This window comes from Lithobates pipiens, unplaced genomic scaffold (assembly GCF_037356315.1).
Source record: "Lithobates pipiens isolate NorthernLeopardFrog02 unplaced genomic scaffold, aLitPip1_a1.2 Scaffold_16, whole genome shotgun sequence".
In the NCBI taxonomy this organism is placed as follows: domain Eukaryota; kingdom Metazoa; phylum Chordata; class Amphibia; order Anura; family Ranidae; genus Lithobates; species Lithobates pipiens.
Genome location: NW_027507748.1, coordinates 650,286,248 through 650,303,278, shown reverse-complemented (window position 1 = coordinate 650,303,278; position 17,031 = coordinate 650,286,248). Strand labels below are relative to the sequence as shown.

Below are 17,031 nucleotides of genomic sequence, written 5' to 3'. Positions count from 1 at the left end.
TCTGACACTGTGTGTGTAGTGTGTGTGTGTGTGTATATATATATATATATATATATATATATATATATATATATATATATACACACACAAACATACACACAAACATATACAGAATAATTGATTATGTGCTATAATTCTGATATTCCTGTTCTTCCAGACACTGGCAACTTCCCAAGGAAACATTTTGGAGAATAAAGAGTTGATAAACTCCTTGAATCAGACTAAAGCGAGCAGTGCCCTCATCCAGGAGTCTCTTAGTGAATCAAACAACCTGCAGGTTTCTCTAGATCAGGTACTATCATTATATGCAGTCACTTATATAATAAATATTTTTTCGGGACTTCATTTAGGTTGTAATCGCACTTTGTGAACACAAGAAAAACTCAATGGAAGAACACAATGAAGTTTTGTTAAAAAGACAAAATACTCATAAGTTTCTTGACTAATTTCCTTGCAATGATAGAATGTCTAATATGGAGCCCAGAACTTGACACACTGTTAACACGTTCAAGCCTCTTTACATCAGCAGATTTAACACAGATTATAAAGGGGGCAGATTTGGTTATTTCGGTAGACCTGACCATCTGTGACATCCTAGGGAAATGTGGGACTACACGCAGATTCCAATATTGAAGTTATTCCTTTATCTATTCTGACCTATTAGGATAGGTGTAAATTGTTGATCTGAGGCCACCCAAGTCCTAGCAGTATCTAACTATATCTGAAGTGGAACTTGCAGTAATTTTACAAATCTTTATTTCTGACATGTTCCAGTATACAGTTTCAAGCTGGAACTGTATCATGAAAAAGCAGCGCTTGTCATGCCTTAAGGCCCGATCAGAAAATCAGGTGAAAAAAAAAGTTTTCGAAATTGAAACGATCATACGAAATTATCCAAAGAGACAATCATGAAAACGTTTCTCATACGATACCAGAGCGTATGATTTTCGTTTAACCACTTCCCGACCGGCACACGCCGATGTACGTCGGCAGAATGACATGGGCAGGCATATTGGCGTACAGGTATGTCCAATTTTAAATGCCGCCCTGCCATCGCGAACGCGCCGTTGCGCTCGCGTGCCGGTCGGGACACCTGTGAGTCCGGTCGTGGGTCCCGCGGACGCGATCGCCGCAGGAATACCCACGATCGTTTCACAGGGAGGCTGAACGGGGAGATGGCGATGTAAACAGCATCTCCCCGTTCTGCCTAGCAACAAGTGACTCTGATCTCTGCTCCATGTGATTGGAGCAGAGATGAGTGTTCACTAAAACAAAGCCCAGCCCCCCACAGTTAGTAACATGCCCCTAGGAACACTTAACCCCTACACTACCACCCCCTGGTTAACCCCTTCACTGCCAGTGTCATTTACACAGGAATCACTGCATTTGTATAGCAGTGATTGCAGTATATATGACAATGGTCCCAAAAATGTCCGATGTGTCCGCCATAATGTCGCAGTCACAATAAAAATTGCTTATCGCCGCCATTACTAGTAAAAAAAATAATAAATAAAAATGCCATACAACTATCCCCTATTTTGTGAACACTATAACTTTTGCGAAAACCAATCAATAATCGCTTTTAGCGCCGCTTTACCGCTGGGCCCGCACCGCCCCAGTGTGAAAGGGGCCTAATAAAATTTGTTACTTAGAATAAGTGCTAAAGCCACATTCTCCAGTCTTATTCACTCTTTATCTTGGACCACAATACTTTCTACATTTATTATTTCTTGTACCTAATTTCATGTGAATAACAGCACAACGCTGTATATATTGGACTGTATTATATAAACACGTTCTAAGGACATCTATATACACGTGTCATCTGTTACTTTTTCTATGCTAAAACAAATAAACATATTGAAATGCAAAAGCAGCGCTTGTGCTCCATACAAGTAATTTTGTGTAGGTTGTCATCAGTTGGCTACATCCAGGGAGGGGCATTTCCTAAGTCAGTCAGTACTACAATCGGACTACAGTGGTACCTTGGATTACGAGCATAATCCATGCCAGAAGCATGCGTGTAGCCCAAAGCACTCATATATCAAAGCTAGTTTCTCCATAGGAATCAATGGAAACTCAGATTATTTGTTCCACAGTGACTGCTGGTGGACGCAGCACTGTATGCGGCCAGAGGTACAGGGGCGCCAGTGTATACAGTACTGCATGTGGCCAGAGGTGCTGGGGCATCTCCGAGCATCGCCGGCGCCTCCGCACCTCTGGCCAAATATGGTACACCCCAGCGGCTTGAATCCTGCTCGTCTTGCGAGACAACGCTCACAAATCGAGTTAGAATTTTTCTTTAAAATGGCTCGTATTGCGAAACACTCGTATACCGCTTTACTCACAATCCGAAGTTTCACTGTGCAACATTTTACATTTGTAGAAAATCACCAATTTAGAGGTTAAAGAGGGCTGATCTTTGTGAGACCATAAGTGTATATACAGCCAGGTAACTGCACAGGCACCAGGATTTTCATGTAAACTCTAATCCAGCATATTATTCCTGGAAGTACAGTAGTTACTTACCCTGAGTGATGCCTGAACAAAGATGTACTTCTAGTAAGAAAAGCAGATGGAGGCGCTGTCAAGGAGAGTGCAATTTTGGCATTCACTTTTGCCATTACACTTGAGTGCAGGAGATTGTTTATTTTTTTGTTTGCGGAGTACTCTGAATGCTGTGACAGTTAGCAAATAATTGTGAGTGTTCTAATTACACAATACTTAGCTTGCCCACACTTAATATGGAAAGATTTATGTGAGGCTTGGTCTACCATAATGCAGTCTGAACAGGACTATAGCGGAATGCCTAGCTGATGTTCTTGGGGATCAGCAAATTCTGTAAGCAGCAATTTCAGTTGTAATTGGCAGTTCACTAATGTCACAGGCACACAAAGGACATCTATTCAGCTGAAATACTTTGCATGGTGCCAAGCAAAAATGCCTGCTAAAAGTGGCTGGATGGAAGGAGCTTATTTATATTTTCTTTTCACTTGGCGCATACAGATGCAACCAAGGGTTTGGTTGCTTAAAGTGGATGTAACCCCTCATATATACCCAGGGAAGTGAACAGCCTCAGATGATACACAGAGATGAAACAAATCTCCCTACATAAGTTTTGCATGTATATCTGCTGTCTTCACATTTATATATATATATGTTTAGAAAGTGCACATCCTTTTAGAATGTTCTCTTCCTGATTCACATGTGGGTGTGGATTCTTGTCATACACTGTGAGACAGATAATTGGAGGAAAGGCACCCCCCCCCCCCACACCATATTGTGGAGCTGTGCTGTAAATAGACCAGTTCTCTGCTAATCTGTTTATAGCACCCACCCTGACACAGAATTCAGCCTGGTTTTATCACAGTTGTCAGAGAACTTGTCAGAAGTTATCAGGCTGATAACAGAAGCAACAGAAGAATGGAACAGGAGAAAGCCACTTGACACAGGGCTTTGAAGAGAGATAAGAAAACACTACAGATATATGTGCCCAGCTCAAATTTCATGAATCGGGTTTACATCCACTTTAAGTATCAGCAATGCTTTCACTCATGCTGTCACATGCCCGATGATGGAGCCTGATATGCAGAGGACGGCCTCTCTTACAGCTCTGACTTGGAGCCCCTGATAGAGCTGACAGGGAGCGCCGAGATGCAGAGTCGCACGAGTGCTTGGCAGGATCGCTGAACCTTGAGCTGGATCGGAACTCCGGGCCAGGCTGTAGAGATGTCTGTAGGATCCCAAGAACAGTAATAGGCAGGAAGCTGGAACAAGCAGGCATCAGGACCCCACAGGCGGAAGTGCTGAAGAGAAGAGAGGGCAGGTACAGGCAGGCTGGGTCATACACAAGCGGGCATGTCAGGAACAGAGGCTGAGGCAGAAGCGGAGTCAGGATACAGGCAGGGTCATCAACGGGCTGGCAGCGGAGTGGCAGAAGGAACAGGCAGATGCAGAGTGGAGGACAAGCCAAGGTCAGATGCAGGCAGCAAACAGTAACGTCAGGAAGCAAGCCGGGTCACAACAGGAACGGAAGTCAGGTAAGTAATTGCAAGCCATCAGGGAACGCTGTACAGCAGGCAGGACTGAGTCCAGGTACTGACCCTGTTTAAATAGGCATTTTGGTGCCATGGCTGTTACAATTAGCGTGTACGCACAGATGCGTGCGCGCAAGCGCACCCTCTGCAATCTCCCCACGGGAACCAAAATTCTGTCACCACCATCTTGGTTGCTGGCATGGGCTTCCTGACACATGCCTTGGTACTTCTCTTTTGACAAATTGGACACAGTGAAATGTCTGCCTTGTTTTAAAGATCCAATTACTTAATGCTGCTGAGACTCAGGATTACACTTGGAACTCTTACCATCCAGGCAGTTGCTTCAGAGACTTCAGGCTTTCACCCTGGCAAGTGTAATGGCCCGTTTCCAGTGCTTGATTATATTGTGTGCAATCTCATTTTAGGTTTGTGTTGTATTACAATGTGGCCATCAGCCACTTGTATAACAGTCAGCAGTGGTTGGAACTGCTGTATCTCTACTACAGCTCCGCTCAGGCTAAGTGCAGCACAGTAATTATAGCACCACTACTTTTACTAGGTAATACCTGGGTTTATAAAGGTATTTGATGCACACGCATTCAATTTATACTACTATTTGTGGCTATTGAAAAATAGATGTAAATATAAGTTTATTTGCCTGAAGCTCAGTGCTAATGTCTGAGCTGGGGAAAGAGTAGAGAGGTTCAGCAGTCCTCCTAGAATTTATAGAAGGGAGGGCGTGAGGTGGGGGGAGGGTGTGAGGTGGGGTGAACGCACTAAAATGGACAAGTTAGTTTTTTCTGAAGCGCTAACCAAATAGTGATTTGTGCTGAAATAAAAAGGTTTGCCGTACATCAAACTGATTGTTGAGTGAGATATTTTAAAAGTGACAAGTGCATTTGGATTTTTTGTCAACTTTTTTTTTTTTTTTTTCTTGATTGACCATTAGATGGCAGTAAAAGCCTAACATGTGATTTCATCCCATGTCTTCTCTTTCTGTCTGCAGGAGCGGAATGCCTATCTTCCTCTGGCAGAAAGTGCCAGCAAGATGTACTTCATTATCTGTGACTTATCCAAAATAAATAACATGTACCGCTTTAGTCTAGCCGCTTTCCTGAGACTTTTTCAACGAACTTTGCTTAGCAAACAGGTATGTTTCTGTTGTCAGCCACATGGCATGTTCTCTACTCAATTAACTGTTCTAAAAGCAGCAAGGTGAATAATTTGACATTCAAGCTTCATGCCTCATTATGCAATATGACAACATATCATTTAGTTATGGGCACACAATTTAAAGTGCTTTGTAAAAACCAGTACCTGATGTCTTGACAAGTAGAATTCATCTTTCACACTGTCCTGAAGAAACTTGTCACTATGAAAATAACTTTATTCGTTTATATAAAATTACAGTGGATATAACAGCATTTAAGTTTGAGTAAATTTTCATGTCGGCCAAAATACATTTCTGAGATGAACCGGTGCAATTTTGACAGTTTCAAGTCGCACCCTATCGATATAGTAAGACACTCGCGCCTTGGTGTATGTAGCAATAATATGGGGCCGCTGCTATCCAGTATTGTCCCCACTATGGGGCAAGGTGATATTGACATAGAATATGGACTGCATCTGCTTTTCCTAAATGCTGATGATTTTCTATGACTATACTCATATAGAAATCCTGTTGTTCTCTATATACTTGCATGATCAGTGTGACATGTGACTATATAACAATATCAGTAGTACATTACAAACATATGCTAAATGAACCAAATGCAAATATAAGTTAAATTAATGATATATCAATATAATAAAGTGACTGTAATTTTAAAGTGAATATAGTGATAATTTGCTCAAAACAGAGTCTTTTCTTTGTGCAAAAATATTTGCTATAGTGCTCAGTGTCCCCTCGGTGTCAATGCATCCACCTCCTGGTGGTAGTATAAAGATCCACACTCACCAGATGAGTTGGACTCCTCTGCCTTATAGCAAAAAGAGTCTACCGTGCCTGTTGTGGATGAGCCCATGGTTCGAGTCGAACATAAGTTGGACTCTAACATTGGGTGTTCATTTGTTCTAAAACTAACCAAACATTATGGGGCGTTCGCAGAACATGCGAGCGCCGCATAATGCACTGTGTGATCGCAGTGCATTGCTGTATGATGATCGGCCAAAGCATGCATCTGACCTGCATGCTTTGGTAAATCACAGCGTGCCCTGCTGAGAGAGCCATAATTGGCCAAAGACAGGGTGCCTTTGGCCAATCATGGCTCAGGGAGACTATGACCACGCACCACACTATGTAAGGCTGCTTACAGAGCGACTGTGTATAGTGGACAGAGAGATAGCTTGAATTAGATTAAGCAGGCAGGTTATTCAGTTAGTGGCAGTGTATTTGATATAAATATACAGTCAGTCTAGTATATATATATACTCTGCATTTAGCATAGACTATATATTCAGTGTTTATTCGATATTCAGTCAGTGCGGGCAGTGCATGTGTATGTGTGTGTGTGTACATATGTATATACACTCTGCATCCAGTGTAGCCTATATTTACAGTGCATTCTGTGATGTACCATTTCTCATACACTTCAGGCGGTGTATAAAAAAAAATATATATATATATATATATATATATATATATACTCTGCATTCCATGTTACCTATATCTACAGTGCAGGCGGTGTACACAGTATCTAATACAGTGTGTACAGTTTCTAATAGAAACCAGGCACTGTATTAAATATATGCTCTGCATTCTGTGTAGCCTATATCTACAGTGCATTCTGTGGTGTACTGTTTCTAATACACTTCAGGCAGTGTACACAGTATATAATACAGTGTGTACAGTTTCTACTACACTTCTGGTGGTGTATACAATACAGTGCAGCCATTGTACACTTTCTAATACACTTCAGGCGGTGTACACAGTATCTAATACAGTGTAGTGTGGCGTTGCAAAACAAAAAATACATCATGTCCGGAAGGCCACCAAGGAGAGGCAGACACCCACTAAAAGAGGGCAAGCAGCCTCTGGTCATGGACATAGTGCATCCTCTGCAGGTGGCCGTGGGGCACGCTTGTCCTTTTTTGCTGCTACTGGCCCACAACATGCAAAAGAGTTGGTGGAGTGGATAACAAAGCCATCCTCATCCTCTGTCACCCAGGTTCAGAGTAGTTTGCCTTCCAACGCAGCTGCCAGAGTTGCCTATTCCACCTGCTCCTTGTCCACATTTACTCTTTATGTTGCCCCACCATCATGCACGGAGGAGTCTCCAGAATTATTCAACCACAGTGTCGTTTATATGCTGCTGGAGGATGAGCAGCAATTTTAAGGCTCCGATGTTGGCTCCCAGGTTGAGGAAGGGAGTAACGTGAGCCTAGAGAGAGGAGGTGCCACATAAGGACAAGAAACTGGCAGTCATTTTTCACAGCAGGGCCTGTTTCTGCGCCCAACAAGAGTATCTGTGCGGGGGGTCACAGTGTTGTGGCATCACCACCACCCAAGGTCCAATTTCTCTGCCCCTGTTTAACTGGGGTATGTAATTACAACTTTTGATATATTTCACAGAAGGGCCCAACACAAGTAACTGTGAGGGCTTGCAGTGTTCTGGTACCACCAAAAGCAGCACTTGTCATGCCTTAAGGCCTGTACACACAATCAGAAAATCCGGTGAAAATCAGGTGAAAAATACTGCTTTGAAATTGAAGCGATCGTACAAAATTATTTGAAGCGACAATCGCAAAAAAAAGTATCGTATGATACCAGAGCATTCATTTTTAATTTAATCAATACAGTTTTCATCCAAAAATACAATACAAATGCAATTCAAAGCATAACATCACTTCTGAATTGTTATACAAGAATATTTGTACTTTAATAACCTCTTCTTTTTTTAAATGGAGAATAGCATGCAAAAAAAATAAAAAAAATAGTAATTCGTTCCATAATCTCATCGTGTGTACTAGACCTTACTCTGCATTTCTCCTTACCTTCTCCTCCTCTCTGGTGTCTTCTGGTGTCTCCTCTATAGTGGATGTCCTCCATTGCTAGCTTCTATTATTTTTATTTTATTATTTTTATTATTATTATTTTTATATTATTTCCTTCTTATTTTATTGTATTTTTATATTTATTTTTATTTTATATTTATTTTATTTTATTTCTATATTTTTATTTTTATAATATTCACATTTACACATTTTTCACAGAGGTTTTCATAAATACATTTTTATTCATATAGGGAAGTGGAGACAGCCCTCCAGTACGGGGTCCATGCACTATCAGTTCAGACGGGGCTCTTTATATACCTTTGGGTGCATACACAGTAATCCCAAGGGCAGTGGCTCCCAGCAAAATAGAAAATTCCTATGTCCCCATCCATTAAATAGCAGGGGCAGGGAACAGGAAGTGGGCTATATACTAATTTTGGGGAGCAGGTAGAGTAACACTCATTGCCACGGCTCCTGACAAGTAAATTTGAGTTCCAGCCTTTTCTTCTATATCAATTCGCCAGGACGAGAATTGGGTAGAATTAGGGTATTTGTTGTGTTATTTAGAAACATAATTATTTTCAATATGCATTATTTCTTCCTTTAAAAAGCTTTGTTTCCATTTTTATCACCGCCTTTCATGTTGGGCACACAGAGGCAGCAGTAGTTTTCTGCACATTATACACCGTTATAAGTTTTTATAGTTGACCATTTCAGGGAATTTAACATTAAAGGATTCTGGCCATTGTCTGTGTGCATTTATTGTGCTGCAAAGCCATCTGTGAAGCGAATTTAAAATTTCCATTTTAACAAGTAAATTATTTAAAAGTAGGACAAACATTGTGCCACCTTTATTGGATCAAAAGCTCTGCCTGATATTTCCACTTGCTTCTTTTCCCATCCTTTGCGAGAGTCAGCAACACCTCAAAAGACTATCAAGAAAGAAAATGTGCCAGGGATAAAACCATTTAAAAAGAGCAATGGCTCTGATGACTTAACATTTCAGACAAGAGGTTAAGTACACGTCATGTACACTGTATGAATTTTTTTTTTTTGCCTCTTAAAATGCAAATAAGTATTTTCAAAGTTCTTTTGAAGCATTCGGACCGGCCTTAAAATGTTCCTTACTTAAAGTAGAACTTAACTGTATCTGAGCACCACAAACTGAAAACGCCATTTAAATAATTTTTAATATTCGCAGCAAACTCACCCATCCTCGCATGTCTCCAAGCTTTATTTTGTTTAGAACCCCCCAAGCATTTCTAGCCGTGGCCATCTTAGCCCTTGTACACACGGTCGGGCATTCCGACAACAAAATCCGTCTGATTTTGTCCGATGGATTTTGTCTGAAACTTGTGTTGCATACACACGGACAAAGTTGTCGGAAAATTTGATCGAACGTAACGTGACGACATTATTTCGTTACGACGGGACTACGTTCAGGCTAATAGCCAATAGCTTTGGTCTAGGAATTTGATCTGAGCATGTGTGGCACTTTGTCCGATCGGAATTCTCTACACACAATCGGACAAAGTCAGATCGGATCATGTTGTCGGAAAGATTTATAGCCCAGCTCTAAAACTTTATCCGTCGGATATTCAGACAAAAACAGTCAGATGGAGCCCACACACAGTCGGATTATCCGACAACACGGTCCAATCGGATATTTTCCGTCAGAATGTCCGACCGTGTGTACAAGGGCTTAGAACAAGGGTTGCAGAAAATAAAATTTGAGTCCCACATCAGCACAGACCGTGTTGACAGTGAAATCCCGGAAGCTGTCTCTGCTGGGAGAACACAATGACTATTGTTAGCAACTATAAAAGCCGCTTGTAATAATCGCATGTAAAATCCGGCAGGCTGGTTGTACCCAAGTTGATCGATTGGTCAATATTGGTACATCCTGCTGAACTTGCCGAGATTCGAACGGTCTATGGCCGGCTTAAGAGTAGATGATTCATGTAGCATTTACTTCCTGTACTCCATCTGACCTTTGCCCAGACATGCAGGCAGGAGGGTGTTTTTAGCTGAGAAAGCCCCTTCTCTAGAAGACAAAAAAATAAGTCCATGAAGACTCCAGGGAATGCATGACATTTTTTTGGAACCAATTGAAGAAATGTAAAAAAAAAAAGTTAAAACAAGTAAATGTAATGTACTAAGGCTAGTAGTATAAGGATTGAAAATAGTTAATGTTGATTGGAGAGTTTAGTTTTGCTTCAATTGCGCAATTTAATAAAATAATACAAAAATAAACCAATAATCTAAAAAATATGTGGTAAGAGCATATAGGTGGGTGTGGCAGCAATAACAAATACAGGCTGGGTGCAATGTAAAGAAATTGTATTGAAGTAAGCAGTCCACATGAATAAATGCATGAAAAAAGAATATTGGGACTTTAGATGAGGTATGCTACTGCTAAATAAAACATGTATATGGAGTATGTATATAGTAAAACCTTTTATTTATCAGACACAGTTCCTTTGGTCTAGAGCTGCATGATACAGTTTCCAAAATATAAACACGCATCTCTGGCTCTCACAGCACAAACTGTTAGATTTCTTTTGTTCGGAATCTTTGATCCATACTGAACAGCTTACATAGTTACATACTATAGTTAGTCTGGTTGAAAAAAAGCCACGAGTCTATCTAGTTTAACCATTAAAAGAGGAAAAAAAAAATCATACAATCCTTTAAACACAGCTGATCCAGAGGAATGCAAAACAAAAAAAAAAAAACAATAAAGCATGATCCAATTTGCTCCAGCGGGGGAAAAAATTCCTTCCTGATCCCCCCGAGAGGCAATTGGATATTCCCTGGATCAACGTTACCTATAAATGTTATTATCCAGGGCTTTTTTTAAAGCAATCTACTGAGCCAGCCAGAACCAGCTCTTGAGGAAGTCTAGTCCACATTTTTACGGCTCTTACTGTGAAGAAAATTAGATTAAATCTCTTTTCCTCCAGACATAAAGAGTGCCCCCTTGTCCTCGGGGATGATCTTAAAATGAATAACTCAACACCAAGTTTATATATTGATCATATCCCCCCATTTATCTTCTCTTCTCAACAAATTCAGTTCCTATAATCTTTCCTCATAGCTGAGTTCTTCCATGCCTCTTATCAGTTTGGTTGCCCTTCTCTGCACTTTCTCTAGTTCCCTGATATCACTGATTTTTCTTTCTGTGAACTGGTGCCCAACACTTAACTGCATATTCCAGATTAGGTTTTACTAATAATTTGTACAGGGGCAAAATGATATCTCTCACTCTGCTGTCCATACCTCTCTTAATACAAGAAATGACTTTGCTGGCATTTCTATTAAACTTATGATTTATCAAGACACCCAGATCCTTCTCCACCATTGATTCCCCCAGCTTAGATCAGTGGTCTCCAAACTGTGGCCCAGCTCTTTGCTAGCCTTTACCCAGCCCTTGTGGCACTTTTCTGACACTTATGATGGGGCATTATTCCTCCCACTAATATCAATAATTGGCCACTATTTCTTGCACTGATACCAATGATGGGGCACTATTTCTCCTCCTAGTATCAATGGTGGAAAACAAGTAAACGTCCCAAACACTTAAAGCTCTATATTATTACCCAATGAAAAGTCCATGAGGTATAAGGTAGGATACAGTCCATACACTAAGGGCCACCACATAGGAATAGAAGCCAGATTCCAGCGGAGCTTAAAGTAAATGAGGAGATGAGCCTCTAAGTGTAGGAGTTAAAAGCACTTTATTAGGTCATACAAATGGCAACTCACATGTGAAGATTTCAAAGGGCACATCTGTAGGTTAAGCATCCCAAGAACTGATAAGGTGGGCAAGTCGAGATGTTTCCGTTCCTCCACTCTGGTCTCTGTCCAGCACTGTAGTCCCCGCTTGGTTGCCATTTAGGTTGGAGAGATGGCCGTACAGTGTGGAGAAGCCAAAGTGAGGCTTGGTGTGCAGGTGGCGGAACGGTGAGGAGGGATGACTCATGCGCACTGCGTGTTGTGTTGCAGCAGCCACGCTCCTTTCTCAAGCAATACAACTGGGATAGACGGCTAACAAAAATCGTGAAGCCTGCCACCCCCAATAGAACAGAATCCTTGAAAGTCACGGTACACTAGACTTGCTTTTCCGTCTCTCCAACCTTAACGGCAACCAAGCGGGGAACTGCAGTTCTGGACACAGATCAGTGCGGAGGAATGGAGACATTTTGACTTGCTCACCTTATCAGTTCTTGGGACGCATAACCTACAGATGTGCCCTTTGAAATCTTCACACATGTGTGTTGCCATTTGTATGACCTAATAAAGTGCTTTTAACTCCTACACGTAGAGGTGCCTCTCCTCCTTGTTTAGTATCAATGGTGGGGCACTTTTCCTACTACTGATACCAACAATGGACCACTACTAATTGCATTGAGACCAATAATGGGGTACTATTCCTCCCATTTATACCATTATGAGGCACTATTCCTCCAACTAATACCAATGATGAAGCATTACTCCTTTTCCTACTGACCACTGACCCTGAGGCCATGTTTATCCTTACTAGTGTTGGGCTTGGGACATTTTCTACCCCCACTGGCCACAATCTAGCCCCCCTAAAGTCTTAAGGACTATACACTGGCCCTTTGTTTGAAAAGTTTGAAGATCCCTGGCTTAGATGAATGAATATCCCTGCTGGATAGCTGTCATCTGATTGGATGCAGCCTCTGTTCAGCTGAAATATTTCCAGCAGGCTAACGATTGAACGATCAACTTTTGTCAGATTGGGCAGGGCCTACCACTGTGCAAATTTTGCTCAATGCATGGCCAGCTTTACAGTAAGCAACTTTTTCCTGCAAAAGAAGTGTTGGCTGATGTCAGAGAATCATTTTTAACATAGTGTGTATTACTAGCAAAATTATGACTATACTGCAAATTTCTTTATGAATATGGCCCATAGTCCTCATTAATATGGTGCATAAAACTATATGTGGTTTCCTTGACAAAAGGACAGGCGATAAGTGCTTTTAAAAGAGATTTTTAAGTGCTTTTGTCTGTGTCATATTGCTAAACACAAGCCACTGCTATTCACTAATGCACAGATGGGCATCTCTATTTTGTTCAGCCAGTGGGTCACATACGGTTTGAAATTCGACCAGTCACTGCAGAACTAGTTGAATTTCGATCCATCTGTGGTCACCTTTAGGTTGCTAAGCTATGAATCCTGCAGGGGGATAAGCAGGAACGTCTTGCTTATAACTTCCTGTATTCTTCATTTATGGGATGGAGAATCCATGGGGAGAGTATGACACTTTGTACGTCACTTGGCTTTGTTAAGGCTGCAGCAATTTAAAAATGCAGGACTTGTACAGAAAAATATTTTGAGATTTGAGTTGCCAGCACAATACGAGTCTCAGGTCGAACTAGCTTTTAAAGCCCAACTACCCACTCTCAAGATCCCCCCCCAATATGTGTTTTTTATGTATTTTTAAGAAGACCGCAGAGGCCAGGCATGTTACATCTACAGGGTCCCCTTTACTCCTGATTTGGTGCTGGACAGTCCTCATGATGATACAATTAAAAGTTGAATTGAGCATAAATGTCTTGCTGCTGCTCTTGTGGACCCTCTTTCTCTGTTCCTGGCTTAATCATTCCCTTTGCATAGCTATACAGTAATATGCTTGTGTACTTGTTTGTGATAGAAGCAGATGGAGATGTAGACTGGTGAAATCAGGCCTGCTTTAAATATTTGTAAACTCATCTTTAAAAAGGGCTCCATTAGATTGGAATGACCTTGACAGCTGTCTTCTCTGATCAGATGTATATTTCTGGAGAGTCTGAGCTCTTCTAGGGCTTGCATATCGGCATTTGCACATTATTTCCACACATACATAATGAAGCAGTGTGAATGGAATAGCAGTGACAGGCCGTGGCAATTTATTTATTTACTGTCAACCTTTTGATTTGTCATGGAAGATTTATCATATGGTAATCAGAGTCAAAATATCTGACTAGCCATTGATGTTTTTCATTTTTCTTTATTCATTTAAGGGCCCATTCACATTTGTACGTTGCGGCAACAAGCTGCAAAATTTGTGCGTTACTGCATTGTACCTGCTCTGTGTGGTTGGTTGTGGTACTGTTTATTAAAGAACAAATTTAGAACATGTTTGCTGGGTTTAGAAAAGCTGCACACCCGAAGCTGTATTAGGAAAAAGATATAGAGACACCCCCCATGTGATTTTTCAGCAGCAAATGAGAGACATTGATAAAAAGTTTCAAAATGTTTTATTATTATTATTATTAAACACTAAGTGATGGGTATATCACAGTGAATTAGATTAAAAAATCTGAGCTCTGGTGTAGCAATACAGATCTGTAAATCTCTACACAATACTGTTTATTAGGAATGGCACTCCAACACACTGTACAGAGTGTAATACACAACATAGAACCCCTGAAATTACATATTGTAAGTGTTGTGTGCTACATTGCTAATATAGGGTAATGTGAATTATTTGAGATTAGCGAATGGTGACAATAAACTCATTTTTTTTACATCAATCGTTCTAAAATATGAAGTATGCCATGGCTCTTCTTTTTTTTTTTTTAAAGTCTCTTACCAATTTTTTTCAGGCTTCTTTTTTGTCATGTGCATGCTCCCTATCCTCCAGTGATGCAACTCACAGCTACTAGTGTAGAGCGAGCAGTGCCAGTATTTTCTATTCACGTGATCCATTCTATATGTACTACAATTACCATGGAATTGCAAGTAAATGTGTAGTCTATCTCAGGGACTGAACAGGAAAGGTTGACTACATTCCCATTTACAAGGAAGGCATGGAGGACGAATGTAGCCACCCTAGAACAGGAAGTCTGAGAACAGCAGAAAAAAACTTGCATTTGGAGAAGGAAACAAAGGGGAAGAGAGATGGGGGGGTGCATTCTACACATATTTTAACATATTGCGTGTTTTTATTTTATGACACGCTAAGTTTAGTATTGCGTGTTAATGTACGTGCAATAATGCACTGCAACAGATCGCTAATGTTCAAATCAGCTGTAAATCAGTAAATGGTTTATCTGGTTGTATAAGGAATAACTTCTTAGCCTTATTGAACACTTGAGTTGGATGTGATTGTTATTGGACGCGGAGAAAATCTTTGATAATGATCAGTAAATGTTCTGTTTTCTCATTACCTAGAGGAAAAAAACTCCTCAGTTCTTGTCTCATTCTGAAGTCGGTAAAACGGTCTTAAAAAGACAGCCAGGTCTCTATCCTACTATTGTTTTTTAGATATCTACCTATATATTGTATGGCCAGCTGGCCTTATAGATGAGCTTATTCCTAGACTTGTTTCCCCACTATGAATTTAGCTCTACCTCCCAAATAGATGAGCCTATCAGTAGACTTGCTTCCCCAATATGAATTTAGCCCTGCCTTACAAAATAGTGGAGAATATGCATATCTGTTGGAGAGTAGTACCACATAGATAAGAGTTTCATTGTCTCTTATGCTGTCAAAAAAATATATATTATCTGCATTTTAAACATGGTCAAGCGTCCACATTTGGTACACTAATGGAATTGTAAATGAATGGACCACTATCCTGAAACAGTTATACTCTGATAACTGTATTGGGTTAATCCACATACAGTATACTTTTGAAATGCCATATAATAGTTTCTGTTTATTTCATATGTCTTTATTTTTATTGTATTTTTCCATATTTACTGTTCTGTATTCATACCCCTTGAAATTTCCCACATTTTGTCATCTTACAACCAAAAACATAAACATATTTTATTGGGATTTTATGTGATAGACCAACACAAAGTGGCACATAATTGTGAAGTGGAAGGAAAATGATAAATGGTTCTCAAATAAATATGTGAAAAATGTGGTGTGCTATGTGGTGTATTTGTAGAATCACTACAAAGTATAGACTCAGGGGGGTGGAATACACCACCACCTTTCACTGCAATTACAGCTTTTTGGGTATGTCTCTACCAGCTTTGCACATCTAAAGAATGCCATTTTTGCCCATTCTTCTTTGCAAAATAGCTCAAGCTCTGTCAGATTGGATGGAGAGCGTCTATGAACAGACATTTTTAAGTATTGCCACAGAGTCACAATTGGATTTATGTCTGGCCTTTGACTGGGCTATTCTAACACATGAATATGTTTGATCTAAACCATTCCATTGCAACTCTTTTGCAGACTCTAACAGTTTTCTTTTAAGATTATCCTGTATTTGGCTCCATCCATCTTCCCATCAACTCTGACCAGCTTCCCTGTCCCTGCTGAAGAAAAGCCTCCCCACACCATGTTTCAGGGATGTTGTGTTCTGGGTTATGTGCAGTGTTAATTTTTCGCCTCATAGCATTTTGCTTTTAGGCCAAAAAGTTACATTTTAGCCTCATCTGACCAGAGCACCTTCTTCCATATGTTTGCTGTGTCCCCCATGCCCTGTGGGAGGACGAAATGTTGACACTTTCCGGAAATACTGACGTCAGTTCTGGACATTTGGAACGCATGCTACTAACAATGGTTTCATACAATCTGTTCCAAGCTTAATGCTTGTTTAATCACTTTGTTTTGTAAGTACCCATCTTTTGTTCAAATAAATTTTTTGATGGTACTTCACTATTAGTTCCCCCTTTTTTTACTTCTGGGTACGTGTCTATTGGCTCAAACTCTTCATTGGGGAACCCTGGATCTGCTGACCTGGCTTTCCACACACCATCCTAAAGACATCCATACCAAGCCTTAACTGACCCTCCAGACTGAAAAGCTGGGGTCATGTGGATCTGATGAGTGGGGAGTCCTAAGGGGGTGTTGTGCACCTGAAGTTTTTATTCATTCACTTTAGATTGGAGCACCTTCAGTGATTTGTTTTGGGCTTTGTGTCGGTTTATCTTATATATAACTTTTTTCACATATATTTTTTTATTTCCATTCAGTATGTTTGCGAGCACTGTATTTATGTCTTATAGTGTCCCCCATATGGCTTCTTGCAAACTG

The 17,031-nt window shown here is 40.5% G+C and overlaps 1 protein-coding gene across 3 annotated transcripts in view; it reads left to right on the top strand.

Annotated features, from left to right (window-relative positions):
• Positions 1–17,031, top strand: part of DYNC2H1 (dynein cytoplasmic 2 heavy chain 1) — a 694,454-nt gene that overhangs the window by 342,612 nt on the left and 334,811 nt on the right. For all 3 annotated transcript variants that reach the window (XM_077484358.1, XM_077484357.1, XM_077484356.1), the window contains 2 exons: positions 158–292; positions 5,044–5,187. In XM_077484358.1, coding sequence (XP_077340484.1) covers positions 158–292; positions 5,044–5,187 — 279 coding nt within the window. The remainder of the gene's footprint in view (positions 1–157; positions 293–5,043; positions 5,188–17,031) is intronic.